The 25,440-nt window shown below is 49.2% G+C and overlaps 7 protein-coding genes across 7 annotated transcripts; 4 read left to right on the top strand and 3 right to left on the bottom strand.

Moving 5' to 3' along the window:
* Nucleotides 1-8,281: 8,281 nt before the first annotated feature.
* Nucleotides 8,282-9,375, top strand: CCM_02294 (sporulation protein SPS19; the record flags this gene model as incomplete). The annotated part of the gene is made up of 4 exons (XM_006667446.1): nucleotides 8,282-8,336; nucleotides 8,409-8,602; nucleotides 8,666-8,730; nucleotides 8,802-9,375. 4 exons carry the CDS (start codon nucleotides 8,282-8,284, stop codon nucleotides 9,373-9,375), a joined length of 888 nt encoding a protein of 295 aa, XP_006667509.1.
* Nucleotides 9,376-10,990: 1,615 nt separating this feature from the next.
* Nucleotides 10,991-12,469, top strand: CCM_02293 (Histidine acid phosphatase; the record flags this gene model as incomplete). The annotated part of the gene is made up of 2 exons (XM_006667445.1): nucleotides 10,991-11,621; nucleotides 11,679-12,469. 2 exons carry the CDS (start codon nucleotides 10,991-10,993, stop codon nucleotides 12,467-12,469), a joined length of 1,422 nt encoding a protein of 473 aa, XP_006667508.1.
* A 578-nt stretch (nucleotides 12,470-13,047) lies between these two features.
* CCM_02292 (MFS transporter) lies at nucleotides 13,048-15,058 on the bottom strand (the record flags this gene model as incomplete). The annotated part of the gene is given in 5 exon segments (XM_006667444.1): nucleotides 13,048-13,175; nucleotides 13,238-13,405; nucleotides 13,461-14,775; nucleotides 14,795-14,934; nucleotides 15,013-15,058. 5 exon segments carry the CDS (start codon nucleotides 15,056-15,058, stop codon nucleotides 13,048-13,050), a joined length of 1,797 nt encoding a protein of 598 aa, XP_006667507.1.
* A 1,969-nt stretch (nucleotides 15,059-17,027) lies between these two features.
* Nucleotides 17,028-17,928, top strand: CCM_02291 (uncharacterized protein; the record flags this gene model as incomplete). Its single annotated transcript, XM_006667443.1, has 4 exons — nucleotides 17,028-17,120; nucleotides 17,199-17,360; nucleotides 17,400-17,696; nucleotides 17,755-17,928. 4 exons carry the CDS (start codon nucleotides 17,028-17,030, stop codon nucleotides 17,926-17,928), a joined length of 726 nt encoding a protein of 241 aa, XP_006667506.1.
* Nucleotides 17,929-18,519: 591 nt separating this feature from the next.
* CCM_02290 (uncharacterized protein) lies at nucleotides 18,520-20,250 on the bottom strand (the record flags this gene model as incomplete). Its single annotated transcript, XM_006667442.1, has 3 exons — nucleotides 18,520-19,724; nucleotides 20,066-20,110; nucleotides 20,193-20,250. 3 exons carry the CDS (start codon nucleotides 20,248-20,250, stop codon nucleotides 18,520-18,522), a joined length of 1,308 nt encoding a protein of 435 aa, XP_006667505.1.
* Nucleotides 20,251-21,640: 1,390 nt separating this feature from the next.
* CCM_02289 (mRNA cleavage and polyadenylation specificity factor complex subunit) lies at nucleotides 21,641-24,356 on the bottom strand (the record flags this gene model as incomplete). Its single annotated transcript, XM_006667441.1, has 5 exons — nucleotides 21,641-22,077; nucleotides 22,157-23,565; nucleotides 23,620-23,747; nucleotides 23,796-23,961; nucleotides 24,019-24,356. The coding sequence occupies 5 exons, from the start codon at nucleotides 24,354-24,356 to the stop codon at nucleotides 21,641-21,643; spliced, it is 2,478 nt and encodes an 825-aa protein (XP_006667504.1).
* Nucleotides 24,357-24,986: 630 nt separating this feature from the next.
* CCM_02288 (uncharacterized protein) lies at nucleotides 24,987-25,373 on the top strand (the record flags this gene model as incomplete). The annotated part of the gene is made up of 3 exons (XM_006667440.1): nucleotides 24,987-25,033; nucleotides 25,092-25,219; nucleotides 25,285-25,373. 3 exons carry the CDS (start codon nucleotides 24,987-24,989, stop codon nucleotides 25,371-25,373), a joined length of 264 nt encoding a protein of 87 aa, XP_006667503.1.
* Nucleotides 25,374-25,440: the final 67 nt, after the last annotated feature.

The following is a 25,440-nucleotide window of genomic DNA, read 5'->3' as shown; positions in this document are numbered from 1 at the left end:
TTAAAAATAGCTTAGCTTTAAGCTTAAATAATATTAAGTTTAACTACTTAATAATAGCTATTTATTATATTTATAACTAAGTTAATAATATAAATATTAAAAATAATATTTATTATATTTAAAATATAGTTAGTTTAGCCTAGGCTATAATTATATTAGTCTTTATTAGTTATAACCTAGTCTTAATTAAGACTATTTATATTAATATTAAAATACTAGTATATCTAGATTAGGCTAAGGCTAAGGTAGTTTACTAACTAGCCTAATAGTAATATACTTTAGCTAGCTTACTTTAAGTTATTATAGCTACCTTAAAGGCCTAGGGGGTAACTATACTTAAGCCTAGGCTAGATAAGGGCCTAGACTTAGCTACCTTAACTAAAAGGGGGGAGGATAAGAAAGAGGAGGAGAAGTAAAAAGAGGAAGAGGTAAAAAGGGGTAATACTAAGCCTAGCCTAAGCTATACCTATTTAAAATTATTTTTAATTTTCTATATATTTTTAGTCTACTAAAAGTAATAAAGTTAAGGTAGTTTTAAGCCTAGCCTAGGCTATACTTATTTTTTTAAATCCTTTATTTTATATTTAAAAAAAAGGGTAAAATTAGGCTAATACTAGGCCTAGGCTATACTAAGGTAAGAGTAAGTTAATAGCTTAATTTATTAAATTTTAAAATTAAAAGTTAATTACTTTTTATACCTATATTAAACTAATATTAATATATACCTAATTTATTCTTATTTTACTATATACCTATATTACTACTATACTATATTTAACCTAATCTTAGTTTAGTTTTAACCTAAGTAAGGTTTAGATATATATTAGTTAACCTTATAAATATAACTACTTAGTAATAGTTACTAAATCCTTTAAATAGTCTAATACTAATAATATATCTTATTTATCTTAAAGCTACCTTTTTAATAGCCTAGGCTTAGTTTAATATACTATATAACTTAATAAAATATAATAAATATCTTCTAGCCTTTCTTTATAATAATATAAGCTTAACTTATAATTAAGAATATATTATTTATAAAAAAAGGTATTAAGTTTAATCTTTCTTATATATATTTATATAATAATAAAACTAATATACCTAGATATAAATAGGAATAAAACTACTTAAGTAAAGTATTAAAGCTATAATAACTTATAAGTAAGGTAGATTATAACCTATTTAGTATAGTATTATTTAGCTAACTTATTTACCTCTTATTTTACTATTAATCTATTTTATAACTACTTATTAAGTATTTTCTAATCTTATTTTAAAGCCTTTTTAAACTTACCTAGAAGGCCTTTATATAGATTAGTTAATAATAGTCTTATTTATTATTATAGTTATTATTACTTATATTATTACTATTACTTTAGCCTCTTTATTATTATTAGGACTACTTTAGCTACCTAGGTAAATATATACTAAAGCTAGGCTATTACCTTACTTACCTCCTACCTTATTAGTATTTAATACTTCCTAGTTATTAAGTAGAAGTTAATTAAAAAGACCTTTAAAGCTTCTTTAATATAGTAAGTTAAGATAACTTTAAATACCTTTATAACTAGTTATAAGTATTATATTTAGAGGTTATATAAGGTCTAGGCTAGGCTTATTACCTTATTTTTCTTTAATATATACTAACTAGTTAAATTAAATATTATAATAGGCTTAATACCTTAAAGGTATAACTCTTATATATTCTTAACCTTAGGCCTTTAGGCTTTCTTAATAGTTATATTTAAAGCTTAGGTTACTTTTACTATTTAGTTTTTAATTACTTAGAGTTATTTCTTTTACCTTAGGCTTAATATTAGCTAAACTTTAAAGAGTTAGGTTTCTTATTTTAAGTAAACTAATATATTATTAAGCTAGATTAGGCCTAAGTCTAGGCCTTAGTTATATTAAAAGTATATAAGACTAAACTTTAATATAAAAAATTATAAGTTATTAACTTTTAATTACTCTTTATATATCTTTTATCTTTATTCTAACTATAAGATTATTATATCTATATTTAATTTAATATTAAGTAGGTTAATATTATTTATAAACCTAACTATTATTAAGCCTAGTATTATTTTAAAGGTAATATATAATAAACTAATAAAAAAGATAAAAAGAATAAGTAAAAATAGTAATTCTTAAAATACTCTTTAAAAAACTAACTTAGTCTATATTAAGCTACTATTAAGCCTTAACTAAGCTAACCTATTAGCTAAAAAAGACTATACTAGGCCTAATACCTTAGCTAGAAAACCCTACTATTAAAGTATCTAGATAAAGAGGTTATAATTAATATTATTAAAGGTATTAATAATATCTAGCTATAATAATAATATAATACTACCTTAAGCCTATATTAATCTAACTATTTTTAAAATTATAATAATAATAATCTTAATTAACCTTTTTTACTTATTCCCTATTTATTTATTAGGTAGGAGCTAGTTTAACTTTACTATAATTATAATCCTATCTACTATAATCTTCTTAAGAAGTTTACCTATAGTATTAAGAAGGGTAATAGGTTACTATCCCCTAGCTATATAAAGGTCCTCTAGTTGCTTATCTAGCTTTTATAGGACTATAGTAGTACTAGCCTTATACTAGGATAGAAAGTAACTAGCTTTAAGTAAGGCGTTATAGAGTAAAGCTAAGACTTAATAAAGTAGCGGTCCTAAGGCCTATAGAAACCTATAAAATACTATAAAATAATATTATTAAAGAGATTAAAAGAAATTAAGATAAGGTATTAATATTTATAAGTAAAATTCTCTTTTCCTTAATAAAGAATTATATTATAAAAGAGAGCCTTAAGCTTATATTTAAAGAGTAAAAGGTAGTTACTAATAAAAAGGTAGAGTTACTAAGTTAGTATTATCTTACTTACCTTATTATTAAAACTTATAGGCTTTTATATAAATACTAAATTACTTTATTAGAAAGCTATTAAGAACCTTTTATATTTAATAATTTTAACCTTTATTAAATATAGCCTAATTTAAAAAGGTTTATTTTTTTTATAATTATTTTTAATCTTATTAATTAAGGGTTAAGGTAGTATATAAAGTAAAAATAAATAGCTATTAATAGGATACTTTTTTTTTAGAATAAGTATATTTAAAGCTAATTTAAGTATATATTAACTAAAAAAGAAGCTAAAGTATACTTCTTAATAGCTACTATAAAGGCTTATAAAGCCTTCTTTACTATAAAAGTATAGCTAATAATATCTAGTATAATATTTATTATATTAATATTAATAGCCTTTTTAATAGCCTAAATTAATAATATAAATAACCTAATTAACTTATTATTAATATTTATAAATTTAATAAATCTTAAAGATCTTTATAAGCTTAAAATAAAGGCTTTATAAGCCTATTAGTATATAAATTTTAATATTAAAAATTATAAAAGTATTTTTAATAATAATAAAAATAGTAGCTTTATACTAGGTAATAATAAAGGTAATAAGAATACTAAAGGTATTAATAATTAAGATATATAGAATATATTAAATACTATATTTAAAACTATAAAGTATATAGATATAATTAATAAAAGAATATTAAGGTTAAAGAAGGAATTAGTATAATTTTCTAATTTTCCTAGAATTAAATATAACTATTATAAAATTATAGTTATAGTATAAGTACTTTACTATTCCTAGGATATTAACCCTATAGAATATACTAAAAATTAGTATGTTCTGTGGTATCGGCGTTAAGCTATAGTAACCTACTTTTTTATTCAGCGATTATCCGTAGAGGTTCGGCAGATATTTTAGCCCGTTGTTTTGCGTGCCTGTCTGTTCCTTGCACGCCTTGAGAACACGCATTTCGGCAGCGTGTCCGCTCTCGAAACGTGCCGAGGTGGCCACAATTCGGCCGGGTATGTCTATCTACATAGCTACACCATGCATCCATGTTCTTCTACGGAGTCGCACCTCTTGCTATCAAGAGCTCAACCCTGTCAACCGCCCTCTTGCGGCCACCGCCATTCATCATAAACTCTACCGTATTGCGGGAAAGAAAAATCAAGGGTCCCCGTTGTCCGTTCGTAAGGCGGTTCCCTGACAAGGCAAGTGTACCCGTCTCGGGGAACCCATCGGCATAAAGTTCGACGCTGCTGAAATAAACTCTGTCCCTGGAACCAAGAAAAACAGGGTGGTTGTGTGAAGCCGAGCCAACAAGCTCGACCCAGCTGATTCCCAGCATTCTGGGCACTTCAAGGCTAGTCGAGAAGTGGAACTGGTGTAGATGGACAAAAGAAGGGAAGGGCAACTTTGTCAGCTTTTATAAATCGCGTGCACGGTGGGCAGCGAAGTCTGAATGAACATGGAAACGGCCGTGCGCGGGAACGAGGCTTCTCTGTCAAACCCGGTAACTAGGAGGCTCAGGATTTTTTTCCTACTTTTTTGGAGGGGGGTGCGAGGCTGTATTATTTATTAGATAGAGGCTTTGTGAGCGGACCTCGCCGAACCGCGCCTGAGCCGTGTGTTTTTTTCTTTCGTTTTTTGCCTACGCTTACATGGTCGAGATAGTTGGCTACAGGTGGTCACCCGTGTCTGAGTCGGGCTTTGCATTTGTGCCAACATTGCACCAAAAGCCACCAGGAGACCATGAACCAAAGGAAAGAAGCAATTCTCATGCTACATATTGAGCGAAAAGCGAGTACGCCAAGCTTCACCTTACGCTGGCGGTGTGGAGGACGTACATATGGTGGCACGCCGAATCGTCGGAGCCGTTGCAATGACGACGATGGAAATTTAAAGTTCTCAAAAAGTCTTGGCAAAAGGGCCCGCTCATCATCAACGACCCCGTCCCTCTGTTCCATGTCGACCCCTTCGATGCAGCTCGAATGTTGGCGATGTGTCTGATAACTAGTCTCCGCGGCGGGTTCCCAATTCAGACAGACTGCGTTCCCCAGCCAGGACTTTGGTGCCAGAGCAACAAAACATTGTAAAGAGGGAGTCGCCGCTCCCCCCCACTACCATGTTGGCACGAGGTTAAGCGAGAAAGCGAGCTCGACTAAGCGGAGGGTCGTCAACCCCTCCCCCCCCCCCCCGGCCATGATCAAGCTCGAGCTACTGCAAGCCTCGCCTCCAGGATGCGGCGCAGCGTCGCACCACGGCGTGTAATGCTGCGAGCTTCTCTAGGACTAGTTTCATATAGCAAAAGTCTCGATCAGCGAGATTGCAGCGACCAGCCCGCGACCAGCAAGCCTCGTCCGGATGGAGACACGGTAACGATCCGGGCGCGCCTCGCAACGGCTAACCTGTCGACCCCCGGCTCATGCGTGGCCAAGGCTAGCTACATACGCACAAACCGTCGAATTATCCAACCATCCAAGTACCTTAAATTTTCAATGTCGGTGATTTCCGAAGCCCAACAAGGAGCGCGCCGCCTTCGGGGGCGGGTATGTCTGGTACATAGACTATGCGGCTGACGTTGAAATGGAGGGGGTAGGTCAGCATGTCTCAACCGCAAACAGACAAGCGATTGCTTGCCCATGTCTATATGTGAGCTGCGTTAAGAACTGGCCAGCGCATACATGTCGCAACGCATTAACCAGTCTCGTTATCATGTGGCGTGATACTAGTCGTCTTCCAGAAGTACATACATATCGGGGGCGTAAGTCATACACGTGGTTGTCCACGTACATTCTGATATGCACATGCAAGCTATATCGCGGGGGATTGAGGGGGTTGCGAGGGGACTGAGGGGGGGCGGCGAGGAAAGAGAGAGGCGGAGAGAGGGCCAAGACAGCATATAGTGGCGCCAACCAGCGAGTTCCAGCATCTTGATAGCTTTGACAGCCGAGCTCCAGACTCATGGAGGGGGATGTGCATGTGCCGCGAGCCCTGCGGAGCATCATCGAGAACGTGCGCCCCGACAAGCTGGGGTTTTGTTTGGTCAACAGTATCTCGAGCCACGCGGGGTGTGTGCAAAATTCTCCGACGTTGAAATGCATGCTTGGTTGCTTGCGGCCAAGTCTCATGCATCTAAATCTAAATAGATTAATAATTAATATGATTTGTGACTTGCATTGGACAACCACAACAATGGACGACAATGCCTCGGCTTCCGTCCGGCTGCATTGTCCAAGCCTTGCTGGTTCCCCTCCCTGACCTTGCTTTTTTTTTTCATTTATTCACTCGATTCCGTGCATATTATTCCCTACCCATGTGAGTGACAGCTCCCTGGATCCCACCTTGCAAGGGTCCGAAAGGGAGGGGGGGGGGCCAAGGCTACTGCAAGAAAAATCTCCGGCCGCTTTAAGCCCTTCTTTTCTCTTGGTTGCCTCTCGTACAGGCTCTCGGGATTTAAGATTCTGTAAATGCCCGGGGGTCGGCAAATCAAGGCAATGCGCCAGTAATGTATGAAATGGTGCCTGCCGAAGCTCAAGTCGTGATTTGTCTGTGATGTCACTGGATGTCACAGCGCAATGGAGCAACAAGGGGTGAGTGTACACGGAAAGCTCGGCACTTTTGTTAGTAGACTGTCAGGGTATTACTCAGAATTGTGAATGTTATGTCTTGCGTTTGTCGGCATTCCATTTTCCGTGGATAACTATTCATTCTTGTACAATTTTGTGTAACAGGGCAATTAGCCCATTTTAGGGCAACAGAGTTTCGGGTATAAGTGCGGCTCCGCGAGCAAAAGTCTATCTGTCGTACGGGTGTCAATTACACCGTCAGTGCGCAGCAATTTTTGCAACTTCGACTTTTTTAGGTACAAATTGGAGAATACCCTGCATCGTACCACGGCTCGCCGTCGTCGTCTCGCCACCGTTAACTGGACTGTTGCGCCATGTTCTCTGGGACGCGAGTGATGAAATATCGGAGCTTCGGCTCGGTTGGTTAGGCTTACTTTGCCGATGGTAGTCATCCCTGCCTTGAAACATCACGCAATTCCAAGGGAGGCTGTGGACTCTTACTTCCTTGATTAGGCAGGGAATACATTGTCGAAATTCGTTCTTTTGAGGAAAAGACTACATTCACACCCGCGAGTGCTCTTGACAGCCATGTAAGCATCATGGAGGGAAGTTCAAGCAAGTGTTCTCTCACTACCAACCTAGCCGTGCGGGTTTCCTTCGGGTAGGACTGAGCATCACTCGGAAAATATTCCGAAGTCTCGCCAAAACGAACATCGGCAACCCCCGGGCATGTAGACAACCTCGCTCACTTTCGCTCCCTCGTGATGTTGTCCAACGGGGTCCGTCTTGCTGGGCCCGACACCCGCAGCGTGGTAGTACAGAGTTTGGCTCTGTGTCGCTGCAGAGTTGTGCATCGGGCAATGGCAACTTACGGGCCCGCTGGGCCAGTATAAGATGCTGGAAACGGACGAGGGAGTCCGCGGGGTTTCCGGTCTATATACATTGCCGGCGAGCAAGAGCAGTGTGGGGACCAGATTCAGGGTCGTTCCCGGACAACGACCTCGGAGCCGGCTTATATGCAAACGGCCTATTCGACGGCTGTATCACCGGCCGTGTCGCCGCCGAGAAGTCCGTCGCCGTTCGGCCCCATAGCCAGACTACTACAGGGTAGGTTGGGATGATGTGAGGTTGATGAACTTGGGCGGTAATAGACGCGTAGCAACAAGAGTGTCATTGTAAATTTGGTAACGATATGGTAGTTAACTGGGTTATTCCAACGTAATTTTTGGGAGTCGCTGGCTGCATTGTCTCGAGACGTAATTAATTTGGCTGAAGTCTGCTCCGCATAGCCCTCGCTGTCCAAGCAGATGCATATAGGCTATTCACAATACGCGCATGAGAGAGCCGCGATAAGCCCCGGTCAACCGCCTCGTCTATAAGCCAGAATATGATACGGCTACAAGGAGAATATATTCATTTGCGAATCGTACCAATTTTCAGGCCCGTTGACGCCGACACTGTGGCACCGGACCGTTGGTGGAGGTGGAGCTTAGCTGAGAACTTGCCGAGGCATAAGTCGGTACGCCGGCAGGAAAGGGCCCAGACGGGCCACGGATAGGCCGTACAGACACCGGCGACGACGACAAATCAAGTCCGGACGATCCGAAGGGCTTCATCAAACTACCTTAAAAAGTCTGGGGTAGCCAAATTTTAATATGTGGTGCTGAAAGACCTCGTCCCGTCGTCTTTCAACAAACACTGTTACGCTCAGCTTCACAAGCCTAGCCAACAACCCCACCGGCCTCGTTTGTACCTCGAAGCCTTCCCCGTTGGCGCCCGTTCTCCTGATTGACGCTTTCATCATTCACGACACTACGCACAACAAACCATCGCCATGTCGTATCCCGAATCACACTACCTGAGCCCCGTATGGAGGGATGGCCTGTTTAGTGAGTAGAGCAATGACGCGTCCACGGGCAGCACGTTTGCAGCGCGCCGCTAACCGTTGCCTTGGCCTCCAGACGGCAAGGTCGCCTTCATCACCGGCGGCAACGGCACCATCTGCAGCATGCAGGCCAGGGCCCTCGTCCGCCTGGGTGCCAATGCGTGCATCATCGGCCGCAACGTGGAGAAGACGGACAAGGCGGCCAAGGACATTGCGGCCGTCCGCCCGGGCGCCAAGGTCATTGGCATCGGCGCCTGCGATGTTCGCAATGTGAGGGACAGACTCGCCCGCAGTCGGTCCGTTTGTTAGTGCTAATATGAATTTTTTCGACAGGCTGAGCATCTGAAGAATGCTGCCGACCGCTGCGCCAAGGAGCTGGGAGGCATCGACTACGTCATGTGAGTGATTCTCCGCGCAATGAGGAACCGCGTTGACAACGGTTTGAACGGGCGTTTCTGACCTCCATCAGTGCCGGCGCTGCTGGCAACTTCATCTCGCCCCTCGAGGGTCTGAGCCCCAACGCGTTCAAGTCGGTCATGGACATTGACGTGCTGGGCACCTTCAACACGATCAAGGCGACGCTGCCGCACGTGCTCAAGAGCCCGACGCCGCGCATCATATACGTGTCGGCCACGTTTCACTACACGGGCATGGCGATGCAGTCGCACGTGTCGGCGGCCAAGGCGGCGGTGGACTCGCTCATGGCCTCGGTGGCGCTCGAGTACGGCCCGCGCGGCGTCAACAGCAACGTGATTGCGCCCGGCGCCATCCAGGGCACCGAGGGCATGGACCGCCTCGGCGGCGAGGCGGGCAAGAAGGCTGAGAGCCCGCTGGCGCGCCAGATTCCGTCGGGCAAGTATGGCACGGTGCGCGACATTGCCGACGCCACCGTGTACCTGTTTAGCGAGGCCGGCAACTACGTCAACGGCCACGCGCTGGTCGTGGACGGCGGCGGCTGGCGCCGCCAGTCGGCGTTTGCGCTTGGTGACTCGGGATACAAGTACCCTGATGTGTTCCTACCCGAAGATACGGCCAAGCTTTGAAGGAGGGTTCGGAAATGGTCAGAAGATTCAAGTATTGTGTTTGAAGCTTCTTGTTGGTCCGAACATGTCGAGGAGGGCCAAATCTTGTTCTGGGCGAACCGTGCATACATATTGTGACTCGCCCATGCATGCGATTGGATGCCTGCAGTGCGTGCTCTTTTACAGTAGGAGACTGAGACGGAATGAACTGCATTGAGACCTTTGCATCTCCTTAAAGAACCCCGAAAGGACATGATATGACACGACATGCGAGGCACACCGATGACCCGGGTCAGCTGGGACGGGGCTGATACATATGTACGAATTAGAGATGATTGCCCAATGCAAGGTTGAGGTACTTGATTGGAGCTGCTGGGGTCGCAGTGCACGATTGTGCCAATCATGCGATAATGCAACAAAGGATAAGGAAACCGTATTAGGACACCAATGAATTTTGAGGCGCCAATGGCAAGGAGAATATTGTGCATCTCCGTGGTGAAGTTGGCAGAGGCAGCGCTATTGGTGTCTTCCACGTTGTTGCGGGTTCGGTGGGCCATTGGGAGCGGGGACCGGCGGCCGCCACTTGGGGGGCCATTGAGTGGCTGGGACAAGATATTTAAAAAGAGGCATGGCACCATGTGCGAGTTATTTGCGCCCTACACAGACAAGCCAGGGAGCTCGTGGTTGTGGGCGGATCTGGTTGGGTAATGGGCCCGTCTGTTCGCGCGAGCTGAATGTTCTGGGCTATTGGAGGGCGACGAACTTGGACAGTTGCCGAGGACACGATGGGACAGAAAGAGGGGAACAGGTGTAGAAGCGAGCAAATCGTAGCAGCGGCCGCGGAAAAGCTCGAGATTGCAATCAAAAGTGGCAAACTACGGCGTTCAAGTGTGAGTTGTCGGCCTGGCGGGGGGAGGGGCCTGGTCCGTCGGAAGAGGTTCTAGAAGGGAGGTCAGAAGACGACGAATGCAGAGATGGGATCAAGGTAGAAGTATTATTTGCTGTGAAAGCTGCATGGAAGGGTTGCAATGGGAACTATATTGCACGGCCAAGAGGCTGGAGGACAAGGTACATAGGCCATGTCGTTTGGTAAGAATACATTTATCAGCGAGCTAACAAGCCTGGAGCGATAAAACCGAACGTAAACGGAGGAAGCCTCCCCGGTAGTGGGGCCGACAAGCCAATCGCCAAGCTTGCCGCTCCAGCTGGCAAGGCCAAGCCATCAGCGCCCTTGTTCGCAGGGCCAGCCACTGTAATCTGTAGGTACTCACTGTAAATAACTAGGAGGTTAATCAGCGACAAACGGCAGACAGCAAACGGCAAACGACGGGCCGCTTGCCCAAAGCAGAAGAGGGGCGTTCCTTCCCCCAAATCAAAATCCTTACTAGGTAGTTAGCGATAATGGCTAATGAATAATGACAAGCAAAAGTATTTCATCAGGCTCTGACCCTCTCATCTTGCCGTCTCTCCACCGTCCTGCGTTATTCTCATCGGCCATCCGTTTTCCCCGTGGGTTCATTCAAATTGCTCCTCTCACCTCCCAGAGTTGGCAATCCGAGCTTGCCTGTTAGCAAAAGTTTTTCTCACTCAGCCAAAAGTCTCAAACAAACCGCCCCCCCCCCCTTCCCCGCCGCCAATGCATTCCAAGCTCCTCCTCCTCTCGGCCTTGGCCGCCGCCGGCCCGGCCGCCGCCGAGACGGTCCTCGGCGTCTACGTCTTCCACCGCCACGGCGACCGCACCAGCAAGTCCTACCCGCCGACGAGCCTGACCGCCCTCGGCGCCGACCAGGTGCACGACTCGGGCGCCTTTTACCGCGCCCGCTACGTCGCCCAAAACGGCTCCGTCAAGATCGCCGCCCTCTCCGACGGCGCCGTCGTCCTCTCCCAGCTCAGCGTCACCTCCCCCAAGGACGGCGTCCTCCACAACTCGGCCGTCACCTTTCTCCAGGGCCTCTACCCGCCCCGCGGCGATGCGGGTAACGAGACCCTCGCCGACGGCCGCTCCGTCCAGGCCCCGCTCGGCGGCTACCAGTTCATCCCCGTCGACGCCATCTCCGACGCTGCCACCATTGAAAAGGCGGAGAGCAACGCCTGGCTCCAGGGCAACACGGGCTGCACAAACGCCGAGGTCAGCTCCAAGAGCTACTTTTCCTCGGATGAGTTCACCAAGACCTCGGCCGACTCCAAGGACTTTTACCAGTCCCTCCTGCCCGTCATCAACTCGACCTTTGCCTCCACCGAAGCCACTTTCAAGAATGCTTACACCAGTATGTTACTTGTACCCGATTCTCAATGCTTAAAGTCGACATGCTAATAGTCCCAAGTCTTTGACTATGTCAATGTTGCCTCTATCCACAACAAGACTATTCCGTCTGGTGACCTTGTAAAACCCGCCATGCCCCGTTTGCTCACACTTGCCTCCGACCACGAGTGGAACCTGGCCTACAACAAGTCCGAGGCCGTCCGCGCCATTGCCGGCTCCGTCCTCGCCGGCCAGATTCTCGGTGCCCTCGACGCCCTCGCCAAGGGCACCAAGGGCTCACCCACCTTCAATGCCCAGTTTGGCGCCTACGGCACCTTGATGGCCTTCTTCGGCCTAGCCCGCCTGCCCGCTGCCAGTGCCGACTTTTACGGCATCTGTAACTACGCCTCCTCCATGACATTTGAGCTCGTCACCAACGCCACCGCCGGCTCCGACGGCAAGTACAAGCCCGAAGACCTCTCCGTCCGCTTCTTCTTCGCCAACGGCACCGCCACCAGCGACTCCTTCAAGCAATGGCCCCTCTTCGCCCAGACAGAGACCACCCTCTCCTGGCCTACCTTCAAGGACCGCATGAACGAGTTTGCCATCCAGGACAATGCCCACTGGTGCAGCATCTGCGGCAGCACCTCGGGCAAGTGCGCCGCTAACAGCACCTCGCCCGACGGCGGTTCCGCCTCCACCAATTCCTCAGGCGGTGTCTCCCGCCCCGTTGCCGGTGTTATTGGTGCTCTTGTTGCCCTTGCCGTCATCCTCGGTGTCCAGGCCGCCGTTATGCTCTTTGGCGGCTTCCGCCTCATGAAGAAGTCCTCTCTTCGCCCCCAGGCCAACACGGAAGCTGGCATCAAGGCTTAGATGTCGCAACCTTAATAAAAAAAAAAGTAAAAAAAAAAAAGCCATGAGAACAGAATAACGTGCAAATGGGTGTAAAAGGGTAGCGTTCTTCTCTGCATATACTACGAATCATTGAATAGCAAATTTTGGTTTATTGTATATCCCATTTTGGCCTACTCAAATTGTGCCGTCGGTCGTAGCGTGACTAATCGCCGAGGACATCCATTTCTGGTTCTCTTCCCTTGAAGCAACGTGGTACCAAGATACGCTCGGCTAGAACGGGCGCTGCGCCGGGTCTTCACCGCTCACGGATTGTCAGGCATTCTCGTTTACAATTGCATGTATTAAGGACATCTACCGATCTGCCGTGACGTAGTGATAAAACTGAACCACATACAAAAGGGGAATAATAATAAATCACCAACCATATCTGGCCAAACGCCTCGTACTCGTCTCCACGTAAAAGCAAACCATGAATGAACCAGTCTCGTGGTGCGCTCGTGAGTCGTATTATATACTTGTAGTACTTCAGGTACTCCCAGTTCCATATCGACAAGTTCCGAGGCTTGATTCGGGCGAGAAAAACAACAACAACTAGTCTACTGAGAAGGAGTGGTGGGGGATTTGCGAAAGGGACGACGCAACCAGGCATCAAATTCCTTGAGGCGGCACATGGCGATGGGGTCGTGGCGGTGGAAAAAGGCGCGGATACGCTTGCCAAACATGTCTAAGTTGTTGATTAGCCAAGGTTCACATCGTCGCAAAACACGGAACCGACACAAAACGTACACATGGGGATACTGGTCAGGCAAATGATGACCTGCAGAATGGAGATAATAACGAGAACACGGCGAATGCCGCCGGCGATGAGCCAGTCGAGAGCGTAGTAGGTGACGACGAAGCTGAAAAAGTTTTTGAACAGAATCGTGAGCGTGAATCCCTCAATGGCGAGGTCACCTGTACATGATTAGCAACGCATTCCAGGGGCGACGGAGAGTAGTATGGTGCGTACGGTAGGCATCCACAATGTAGAGTGAGCTTGCGACGGCTCCAATCACCATGCCGCAGACTTCAAAGCCGAAGAACATGAGCGGAATGATGACGGATTGGTGTTGAGACGCGACGTCTTCAACGGTGAGGGCAAAGCCGAAAAGACCAATGGCACTAGCAATGAGCATGGGAATGATAAGCAGGATGCGGAACTCGGGCTCGTAAACGCCCTTGTTTTTCGCAGTCATGATGCGAACGCTGAAGTCGGCCAACAGGCCGCAGATGGCGAACCCGACCAAGGCCCCGATGAAGGCACCGGCATACCCAAATCCCGACTTGGCCGTGCCCCAGAAGAGCGGAGGACCGATGAAGATGGATGCGACCAGGGCGCCCATGAAGATGGTCCACGCAATCATGGTGCCTTGGATCAGGCAAGCCCAGATAAAGGCAGGGTTCATCAGAAGCGGAAAGGGGCGCAGAAGCAGCGTAAGATATGGGTCGTCCGTCTTTCGGCCGTCAAACAGGGACATGGACTCGACAAACGTCTTGCGTGGCGTGTTGGCGTCACCGCAGGGCTGGGTTCGGTTGGTGGGCAGGGCACGGAAGCCCGAGTGGTGCTCCTTTTCGTTTGTCTGCGACGAGCCAGACGACGGCGGCTGCAGCACGTCTTGCTCGGTGTAAATGTCCGTGTTGAAGCGGGCTTCGCGTCGGTACGCGGTCTCGGGGCAAAAGAGGACAATGGCTGGCAATGTCGCGCCGGTAAAAATGGCGACGAAGTTAAAGGTCCAGCCGAGGCTGATGTTGGCGGTGATGACACCGACGACGATGGGTGTGAAGAAGGCGCTGCCAAAGACGGCCAGGTTGGCAAAGGCCATGCGGATGCCGCGCTCGTGGACAAAGTACATATCGCCAATGGCAGCGTTGAGCAGACTCTCAAAGGGCGCAATGCCGACGCCCTGAATGGCGCGTGCGGCAGCCATGCTCCGAAAATGACGTCGCGCATCCTCGGGCGTGTTAGATTCGAGCGGCACGGCGCCGGCCCACGCACTGGTGGCGATGACGATGACGAGGCCGAGCAGGAAGAGATGGCGCTTGCCGTAGACGCGGGCCGAGGGAACGAAGAATATGACGGCGCCACCGGCCCCGGCGAGGAGGTAGCCTGTGAGGACGACGGCGTCGGTAATGGTCAGGGCGATGTTGCCGATGAGGGTAACGGTGTTGGCGGCTAAAATAGGGCCGAGACTGGTGGCGAGCACGCCGGCCCAGCAGAGGAGAAATGTAACGAGATCGCGCTTCCGGATCGGCCAGTTGAGAGGATCATTGGGGTCATCTGACGGCTGGGGGGTCTAGAGACACTGTTAGTGGGCTGCTTGGAGGTTGTTGCGGCGACGTAGAAGCCGGTACCAAAATGAGGCCACCGGGCGTGGTCTTGAGATGCGTGTCGTGCTCGCCAGCCATGCGCGGCCTATCAGGGTCATCATAGTATCGCGTGGTGCCTGTGAGAACGAGTATCAGCAAAAGAAATGTCATGCGACGATTTGTGGTTGGAATTGCGCGGTATGAAAGCTACTTACCAGGCACCTTTTCATTGGCCTTGGGCTCAAGGACTCCGAGACCCATGGTGATTGATGGCAGCTGCGAAGCTGTCGCAAAGGCGACCTCGCTGGGCGCAATGCCTGCTGCACCAAGAGAAGCTTTCGAGAGCTCTCACAAATGTCGGACCAAGGCGACTCGACGGACGTGATACGAAACTATGAGATGGCAAGTGTGCAGCGCGTGAGCAGACGGTGTAGTGGGTTGGTCTCGAAGGGCTCCCTAATTGAAAGTACAAAATAGACTTGGCGCCGTCAGCAACCTCGAGTCCATGAAATCATGTTAAGTTAGCAAGGCACGGTACAGAACGGCTGATGCAACAAATGGGGTAACTAGAAGGAAGGGAGAGGAGAGAAGGAGAGCGGCCATGGGAGAAGGGGAATGAAATGGGGCGGAGATCCCCAGAAAGAGCGTGGGGCAAGTCGATGATGGGTTAACAGTGGGTGCGCTCGGTAGGGTCTGGGCGCGGCTCCGGGGCTGCGAGGCAAAATACGCGTGTGACCACTGGGCCAAGCCTTTTTATAATTAGTTTATTGATTGAATCTAGTTTACTTTGACCCTGTGCCGGTTTTTTGGGCTTGCTGTGGTCTGTGGCTCGTCGCTTGTCGAGCAACACGCATAGGTAGGTGCGGGACTTGCCTCGGCGCTGGTGGAGCGTCTTTGGCGCTCAAAAGCTCAGAATCGGTAGATCCATTGCTTATTCAAGGAACAGGCATTTTTCATTTTAACTGGTAACCCTGTCCTGTCGTCGATCCCATAAAAATCAGAGTACGGATTATTAGTGCAGAAATCCAACTGCGAAAGATATCCACACCACCACATAACTGCATCACCCCATCCCAAGTCTAATGCGAGAACCAATCTTGCTCCATTTCAAGAGCTATATCGGCCCCCTTGTCCAACACAATAAATTCGCCTTTGACAGCGCGCATCATCAGCAAACCACTGCAGTGGATCTGTCGCGACCCCTACCGCTCCACCGAAGCTGTCAAAACTGGCCTGAACCGCATTGCTCGTCCCCCAGCTGCCTCTCGTCGCAACTAGTCATCGCAGTCGAGCTGCGCTCGCTGCGCTCTCGGCTGTCGTTGAAATGCCGGCTGTCGTATTCGTTCAGAGCCTCAGATCCCTCCAGGTACCGCCAGGGGCCGATCAGACTGTAATACTGTTTGGCGAGTACCAGGCTGTTGCCCTGGCTTCACATGTTGCAGAAGGTACTGTACTAGCACAGCTGCCCACACCCACACAGACACCCTGACACCCTCTTCCCGGCAATGCTGGGTCCAATGACAGCCTCAACATGGCTGTTTGCTGGGCCTCATTCGGCAGTAGGGTGGATGCGACGCCTGTATATTCATGACCAAAGACTCTTGACGTGAAGAAATGAAGATGCGCGAGTTCATTTTATTGTAAATTCTACTTGAAAGAACCGAGCTCCAGTGAATCTGAAATCCAATTATTCTCTAGATTATGCACCAAACATCGCTACATGACTGTCACAAATGTTCTCGCCACTTTGCAGCCCCCAAACGCTAGCTCATGCGAATACGCGTCCCAACTCCCGATGTCACTGTACTCGTGCAACGAGACTCTTTGAACAGCGCACACTCCCGAACGATTATCAGTATAATTATTAGTCTCATGTACTTCATGTCTGAATTGCCCGCGGAGCACATTCCTTTCAAGCTCATCATAATTCTTCCTCATCCAGTTGGGTTGCACCCGCTCCAGCGGTACTGCCGTCCTCGGATGAGAGGCGCGGCTCAATGTATTTACATTTCATAGGTTGGTTGCATGTTTGCAGTCACGTAATCCAGATTCATTCATCACGAAGCGCTCTTTATAATTCAATATCTGCATAATGCCCAATCGGGGGTGGAGGGGAGGGGTCGCCGTTTGCTCGCTAACAATCTGCAAACGCAGCCCATTGCCGCAGCGCCGTTTCTGCGTCCTGCAACCACGCAAAACGGACAGTCCTAGCTTCAATATCATCAAAAAGATGGTCGAAATCATCGAATTCTACATTGCCAGCAACCCGCCTCTTCTACCCCAAGGCGTGTCTGAAGTGATACGACGCGTCCAAGACGCCGAGGTAGGGCTTGCTGCATCTCATCAACGGTGAACTCAACAGACGCGCTGACTCGATCATCTCCCTTCCCCCCAACTACAGGGTCTCCTAGAAATACTGTACGAGCCGCATGTGCCCTGGTTCAGGTGCGTGTCGCTGCCTGGTTACCAGCGGCACATCACCACCGCGGTGCAGGACAACCTCTTCGCCATTGCCGACGAGGACGTCGACACGCTCGACATTGAGAACCAGGGGAACGGCGACGTCAACATCACCGCCGAGCATCCCCGCATGACCTCCTAGTCCGAGTATGTGGGCAGGGGAAGCAAGGCATACACGTTTGCCGACGGCGACATCTTCCCGGCGGACGTGGCCGAGACAAAATTCAAGACCGCCTGGCGCCGCCTGGAAGAGCAACCAGGTGCAACTTTGCAGGACCTGCTGGACAGGGTGTCCCAAACCATCGAGGAGTTTGAGTCCCTGACAAAATGTACCATATTATACAATTCCCGACAAACAGCCGTGTACATTGGCTCGAATGAGAGCCCTGATTTGGTCAACTGGACCATTGATCGATTAGACGATATGATGGATCACTATGTAAGTTTGCGGAGATATCATCCCGCGTCTCAAACTGAGCTAATTCTTACAGACTTAGGATGTACTTTCTAATCTCCGCTCTATTCGTGAGGCGCTCCCTGCTGCTGTCACTGAGCCAGTTCCAGTCAGCCGTGATCCGTTGGACGACATCCCCGCCCGCGTCAACGCGAGTCTGCCGGACTCCGTCGCGCCCTGGGCCGATCCATTCAAAAACGAGGAGAGCTTAATTTAAGAAAAGAGGCAAACGGCTCGGGCGGTCTGTGTGCGGGAGCTTTTGGGAAGATGAGTGACATTATGCATCATAGAGAGCCTACTTTTGCTACATCGCAATGGTAGCCCACACTCAAACTAGACAAAACAACCAAATCCTCTCAAAAAAACGCTCGTAATGTGTTAAACCCCCTCCTTCTCTTTTTTTTTCTTTGTCGGAATCGATTCAATCTTTTTGCCTGTTCTATATGCCGAGTTTCTCCAGAAAGACAACAGAAAATAACCACTTCAAAAACGCACCGAAAACACTAGATGGGAATAAAAATGATAGCAACTTGAACGAGTAGAAGAAGAAGAGGAGAAGAAAAAAAAGTAGAGGAAGAAAAGTGCCATGAATCATGATACACCATGTGGTGAGTGCCGTAAAAAAAGAAAAGAAGAGGAAAAAAAGAAATCTGGCAGATATACCGTTATAAGGGCTCTCATCTGTAGCTCAAGTATTTGTCGTCGTCGTAGAGGATTGTGTTTTATATACTTGTCCTTCCTGTCAGGGCATGCACGACATGATGGATAAAAAGGGAGAAAAAGAGTACAAAGGGGGGGACTGGGTTCGTTATTGCGCGCCCTTGACGTTGTTCTTGACGTTGAGGGCCCATTTCAGCTTGTGCAGGGCTTCTCTCGCCTCTGCCAGGGTCTGTTCCTGCTCGTCCTCCCTCTGCTTGGCACTCGTGCGGATGTGGCGCAAGTCGTCGTCCTGGGTCTGCTTGTAGCGGGCAAACAGGCGGGCCATGTCGTCCTTTTGGCGGCGCAGCTCCCTGATATTGCCGTCCTGCTGCTCGCAGAGGTCGCGCAATGTCTGGATCTTGTCATCGTCGCGGCGGCGTTCGTCGACCATTTCGGCAATCTCGGCACGCATCTTGGTGACGGCGCGGGCGACCTGGTCGCCCTGGTCACGCCAGTGCGAGGCAATGGCGTTGTAGCGGCCCTCCATGAGCTGGGCGTGCGCGGCGGCCTGCTCGACGTGCGTCTTGGCGTCGGCGCGCACGCGCTGCATCTCGTCCTTCCAGGTGCGCTCCGAGGCGAGCGCGGCCTGCGTCTTGCCGCGCTCCAGGTCGACGGCGGCCGTCAAGGACTCGACCTGGCGCTCCTTGCGGGCGAGCAGCGTCTTGGTCACGCTGGCCGCGAGCAGCCGGCCCTCGTACTCGCCGACCATGCGCTCCATCTTGTCCTCGACCAGCTTGGCGGCCTGCTTGGCCTCCTCGGCGCGCAGCCGCTCAATCTGGATCTCGCGTTTCAGGGCGTCATTGTCGCTGACGAGCTTGTTGATGACGCGGCCCGTCTTGCCCAGGCCGGCCTTGCCAATGGTGGAGTCCCAGTGCCCATTCTCCGGCTCCGTGGGCTCCGAGAGCCCCGAGCTGTCGTGGGGCAGCGGCCCCGAGTGCTGGGTCTCTATTACGCGGACGCCGTTGGCGCTCCAGCGGCTCGGCGCGGACGTTGTGTGGGTGTGGGTGTCGGCGGCTGAGCGGCTGGCCGCCCTGTCGTGGTCGGGAACCCCCAGGGTGGTGGAGGCGGCGCTTGTGTTGCTGTTGGTGCTGCTGGAGAAGGGGCTCTTCTTGGTCTCGGGACTCGATTCGGAGCTGTCGAAGCTGGGGACGCTCCGGATGGTCGTGGTGCGGCCGAGGGCGTGCTTGGCCGCAAGGTTCCGCGACGCAGTCTGCATGCTATTTATGGAGCCGGTCGAGGCGGGAGTCAGCTTTCGGACGGTGTTGTCGTCGTCATTTAGTAATTGGGCCTGCTGCGTGCTGTCGAGGGCCTGGGCTGCTATGGTCGGGGAGGAGAAGAGGCCTCAATGTCAGCGTTGTTGAGAGACGATCTCGATAGGAAAGGACGGGCGAGCGTGGCTTTGTTTCTGTCAGGGTCAAAGGAGAAGGACAAGGGATGAGGCGTGCCAGGAATTGAATCAGCCTTTTTGCAGAAAAAAGCAGTGACGTCTGATTGTCTTTGCGTGTTTTCTGGCAGGGGACGTGGTCAAATTCGTGAGCAAGGGTAGTAGTGTGACTTGGTGAGTGCTTGTAACCAGCAGGTGAGGTGTTGTACCGCTGGCGGAAGCTAGGCGAAGCCAAATGGACGGCTACTGGTAGAATGTGCCGTCACCACACCTGCGTCAAGCCACTGCCACGACTCCACGACCAAAACAATAGAAACTGCCAACGCCAAACCCCGTGCATAGGTGGTGCGAGTGTGATTTATTTGTCCGTGTGTTTGCGTCTGTCACGATGTCCGTACCTTGAGATGCGTCTTGGTGTATGGCAAAGCTCTGTTTTTGGAGGCGCTTTCGCGGCATTTCCCCTGTCTCGCCGGTTGTTCAGGGAACGAAACGGTCTGATTTCCCAGGAAATACAAACCCGCCGTTGTCTTGCGGTGTGTAGGAGCGAAAATTGATAAATTGATCCAAGGAGGGAGGTCGCCTTTTGCGGACGCGTTTTTGGGGGGCGTCGGGATCGAGCGGTCTATCTTTTTTGGGGCGTCCGTTTATGCCGTCTGTTTCGTCTCCTTGAATCGCGACCGAGAGCGTACCTACTAACTAACGACAGGCAGTGCGGGATGTTTGGTAAATACGGTCCGCGATCGATTTGTGCGGTGCGCCTAGTGTCCGTACTCAGCCACACACTCAGACTTGGTCGCCGTCGCTCGCAACTCTATCAGCGCTCTCAGTTTGTTGCGGAATCGGGTTGGTGATGGATGTGTAACACGTAGCACGAGTGAGATGAAGAGACGGGAAAACAATAAGAGACACGGCGCATTATTAACTACTATGTACGGATACTGCAAGACAAAGGGGCACCCAACACGTTTCTTCTGCTCCATACTAGCTAAGCTGGACACACTGTGCTACAGCCTCTGCATTGTGAGTTGGCGTGTAGCTACGGAGTATAATACAACTAATTTGGGCTTTAAATTGCCCTCGATTTTTTGGTCAAAGCCTGTGTGTCACTGGATAAGATCGCCAGACACATACATACCCTTGATAATACGCAAGTAGTAGAGATGGAGAATCGAAAATCTCTTACTACGAATGCCAAGTTAATTTAAATAATTTAATACGGAATACTGAGTTGATTTTTATTATTACACGCTCCTTTTTTTGCTAGGAGAAACATCTTTTTGCACAATTCTACTAAATTGTACCTACATAAAACACCCCCCCACCAAGGCGTGGTGCAACACGGGGCATTTGGTGTTTCGTCTTGGCATCTACAGGTATGCGGAAGGCTGATATTTTGACAACAAGAATTGGTCAAATGACAACAAGCTAAACCGAATTAGTATAGACCCACGTAGCCACTCCACCAAGTTTTACAGGGGGTAAACGAGTACTGATTGTATCTCTTAAGGCTGCCACGATGGCTGCAATTGATAAATTCGCTATGATGAAGCCGGACATTGATTATTGATTGTTGACTTGTTCAGGCGTCGTTCTAGCCCCTGAATCTGCGATAATAACACCTATTGTATCGCCCGTATCGCCCGTATCGCCTATGTCGCCTGTATCGCCCGTATCGTCTTATCGTCTGAATCGTATCTCTAAGCCGTCCTCGGGTCTATACCAATTCGGTTAGCTTGTTGTCATTTGACCAATTCTTGTTGTCAAAATATCAGCCTTCAGGTATGCGGGCAGAATAATAGATTTTGTACATTACCAAAATTAAAGTACAGAAATATTAGTTGATAATTCAAGCTTCGAGAACTAATATATGCCTTGCGGGATCTCGTTTCCTCGCATATGCCCACTTTCGGTGCTTCTCCAGCCGGGGCTCGCGTGTCAAACAGGCATGCTGCATGCACCCCCATGGCACCGGTGTCGTATTCTGACTGTAGTATCCGTGGCGTGGCTGTAGATTGCTCTTCCAGCGCGCGTCCATACGCTCTAATGTACAAAAATCTTCTTCTTGCTCCTGTAGAAAGGACCCTCGAGAAACGCCCGTCACAATGCCATGCGCCGCTACACTCTTCGTACCATCATCAACATCACCTTGAACATCCAACCGCTCTTCATCTTGTCCAGTGGTCCACGCAATCACGCCGCAATAGCAGAGTTGGCCGATGTCCCGTCCTCTGCCCGACTGGCAGCCGCCGCCTCCAAGAACCCTGGTCGGTATTTCGACAGATACTGAGCCGCCATTGTGCGCGCATCCTCGACTGCAGAAAGGGGTTAGCATCAGCTCTACAGTATACCGAGCAAGACTTACACTCTGTCCAAATATCTTGCACAGTATCTAACGCCATGTCCTTGACCGGTGGTCGCATGAGAACAAGATATAGCAAGCTCGTCAGGGCAAGTTTGACAACGAGCGGATCGCGACACATGCGTCTCACCCGAGACAGAATCTCCTTATTCAACTCGGGGATTTCGCTCAGGAATCGCGTCAAAACCTTGTCTTGTGGGTGCACATATGGCAGGAAGCCATCCAGGAGACGCAGGGTGCACTTTTCGTACGACTTGGGGTAGTCGCGGTTTGTCTGGGTTAGTAGTCGGTCGTTGTACCACTCCTCGCAAAGCCATGATACCGCAATGTCAATGTGCTTGCGAAAGTCTTCCATTATGTAATTGTACAAAAGTTCACGGATTGTGTTTGGCAGCGAGGTTGATGAAACGTTGTCATCGTCTTCGCCCTTGACAAGAATCTCATCTAGTCCAGCAGATGCTCTCGTCGCAAGACGTGACAAAATCGTCATCCATGAATCCCTCGTGCCAGAGCTGGCGGCCAACCGCATGAAACCAGCCCTGGCCTTTTTTGCTGACGAGTCTTCGAGTGACTTCATCATATCCACAACCTTTTCTACCGTGCCGGCACCAGCGCTGAGGGCCAGTTCCGGCGTTATTTGTTGCGGCTGGGCTAGGCTAAATGATCTGAGCGCCAGGCTGTCGTCGAGATGGATAGGGTCCAGGCCGGAGGGCTCACTGTCCAGCTTGTTCAGAATCTGCTCCGTATCTTCAGCCTGGTAGAAATCCGGCTCGTAGTCATCGTCGTCGTCATCAACTCCAAGTGGTGCTGTATTAGGATTGAGTTCTGCCGCCGGCGCATTTGCCACTGTCTGAAGTCTATCACGAACGCCGTCAACAGCCTTGGCCAGTAGTTGTGAATCTAGCCTGGCAAGGATTGTAACCGCTAATTTTGTGACCATCGCGGGCGGTACGAGCGATAGATCAAATGTCTTCAAGCCATCGTTGCTGACAAGGCTAAACAGATCAGCGAGGCTGTGAGGCCCAGCCCCAAGGGCGGGGATTTGGATCTGGGCTGCTGTGATGCGTTGACGTTTGGCATCATTTCCGTCATGTTGCGGTGCGTTTAGCGCCCTCTTCTTTCCACTGTCATCGAAAGCCTCGGCAATCAGGCGCATATTCCGTTCGACATGTTGCTGCATTCGTGGCACAATAGGGTTGTGAGGATCCCTTCTGCTCAGGTTGACCAGGAGTGATCGCACAGTCTTTTCCATTGACCTAACCATGACTTTGCCCCTGGGGGTCAACGGTGACGGTGCAAAGTTCAGAGGGTTGAAGGCGAAGATGGCGTTGATAATTCGGTTGGAAGTTTCTGGCCGGGTTCGAATGAGAATGGATAAGCAATTCAGAGTCGCATCGACAACCAGGGCATCACTACATTGGTCAGTTATTACTGCTCTACAATTCAAATGTTCCCGTGTCGCATACTTGGATTCCTGCAATGCGCTAAGCATACGGTCCAAGAGCCCGGATGCTTCAGCCTCGAGAGGTCGAGGGTCGAGTGTTTGGTGGTTTGGGGGGATTTTATCAAGAGAAATATCGAGTCCACCGGCATACTATGTCCAATGTTAGCAAAATCGAAAAGATCATAGACAACAACATACTCTGTGGTCTCCCATGGAAGAGACAGTCTGTGCCAGCACCACGCGCTGCGCGAACTTGATACAGCAGATTCTGACTGTCGGCGTCGCTGTGTCCCAAATCTGTAGAATTCTTTGTTTTATGGCCACCATCCGTTCCCAGGTAACCGTATCATATGAATTGTTGATTCTGTCATCATGCATTAGCATAAGCACCCCCTGCCGTCGCTTCTCTCTAGCTACCTACATCCATCTCAGCGCCAGCGGGTAGATGCTAGCCGCTGTCTGTATGACACCCCGCAGGACGTAGTGGTCCTCATCTGGTTTCTGCACCAGCAATTCGAGGGTTGCCAAGACGTACGGTGCCAGTGTCTCCTTTTCGCCGTTGGGCAGCACCGGCGTAGCAAAGGCTTCCGCCAAAAAGTCGGCGCCCCATCGGCGCAGCTCCAGCGGCGCCGAAACGCCTATGCTCGGAATTAGACCACGCACGACGCCAGGGTACAGCTTCACATCGCCAAGGACGTGTTTGCGGGCATCGTTGAGCTGCTGAATCTGCTGCGACAGCGACAGGTCCCCGTTCGGCATCGTTGCGGTGGACGTGCAGACCGCTCAGCGAGGCGAGGCAGCAAGAATATGATCGCTAGTGTATATATCGGTCGACGCTCGATAGAAGCCGCTGAATAATGGCTGCTGCGAGATATTTGCTTCGACAGCTACGTCGAGATTGGCGTCGCGACCTGAAGAACTTCAGCTGTCGGAAATTCTATCTCTGTGTCATGCTCTGTTGCATCGGATATCGAGTCGAACAGCTCGGGTATCGGTATAAGAGTGCAGGTCCGCTCGTTTGACAGCGCGCAGTCGTGATTGCCGCTATTGCGCAGAGTTGCTCGCTTTTCAATTGTAGGCGCGCTTGGATGCTAAATGTCAAGATTTGGCGGACGTCAGTCGTGACGCGGGCCCGCAGCTCAAGGGCCAGGTACAGGTAAGGGAGAGGGCTCAGGCTATTACAGGGCACGACAGCTTGACTGGCGACTGAATTCCAGCGCTTCCTTGCCTGTGGCACGGTTTAGCCGGTAATGACCCGCCCTGCCAATCCATAAGTATGTATCCAGGACTTGACGACTTGACCGATGGCTGTTTCTCAACTTGCCTGCTTTATCAGTCCATAAGGTACTTTTCAGAGCGACATCTGTTATTCTCATCCCCGTTACCAATATGATCACTCCTTTTCGCAGTACCGCGGCCGCCATGTCGCGCACGCAGTTTGTCGCTCCTCCGCCAAATTCTGAAGAAGAGCATCACATGGCTAACACAAAACAGCAACCCGCAAGCGACGTACTACGACGGCCGACTTCGCCAAGGTCCTGCTTTAATCCGTGCCCGCCGACCATATCTCTTCAAGAATGCTTTTACCGGTCTTGGTTTGCTTGCCATTGTCGGTGGCATCTGTAAGCATTGCCTCCAGACCACGGCCCATCATACTTGTCGCAAACCTAACCACAGTCCCATGTAGACTACTATACCCTGAGCGCTGTCGGTCAGGATGACTTTGAAGATGTCAAGGTTCCCGATATTCCCAGAAAACCGACCGAGGCCAAATAAAGAAAACCAAATATCCTTCAGAAATTCACGCGCTGGCTCCGGCGCATTTGTACACCAATTATCACAC

This window comes from Cordyceps militaris (genome assembly GCF_000225605.1).
Source record: "Cordyceps militaris CM01 unplaced genomic scaffold CCM_S00002, whole genome shotgun sequence".
In the NCBI taxonomy this organism is placed as follows: domain Eukaryota; kingdom Fungi; phylum Ascomycota; class Sordariomycetes; order Hypocreales; family Cordycipitaceae; genus Cordyceps; species Cordyceps militaris.
Note: the sequence above shows the minus strand (reverse complement) of the source record. Positions and strands in the feature narration are given on the sequence as shown.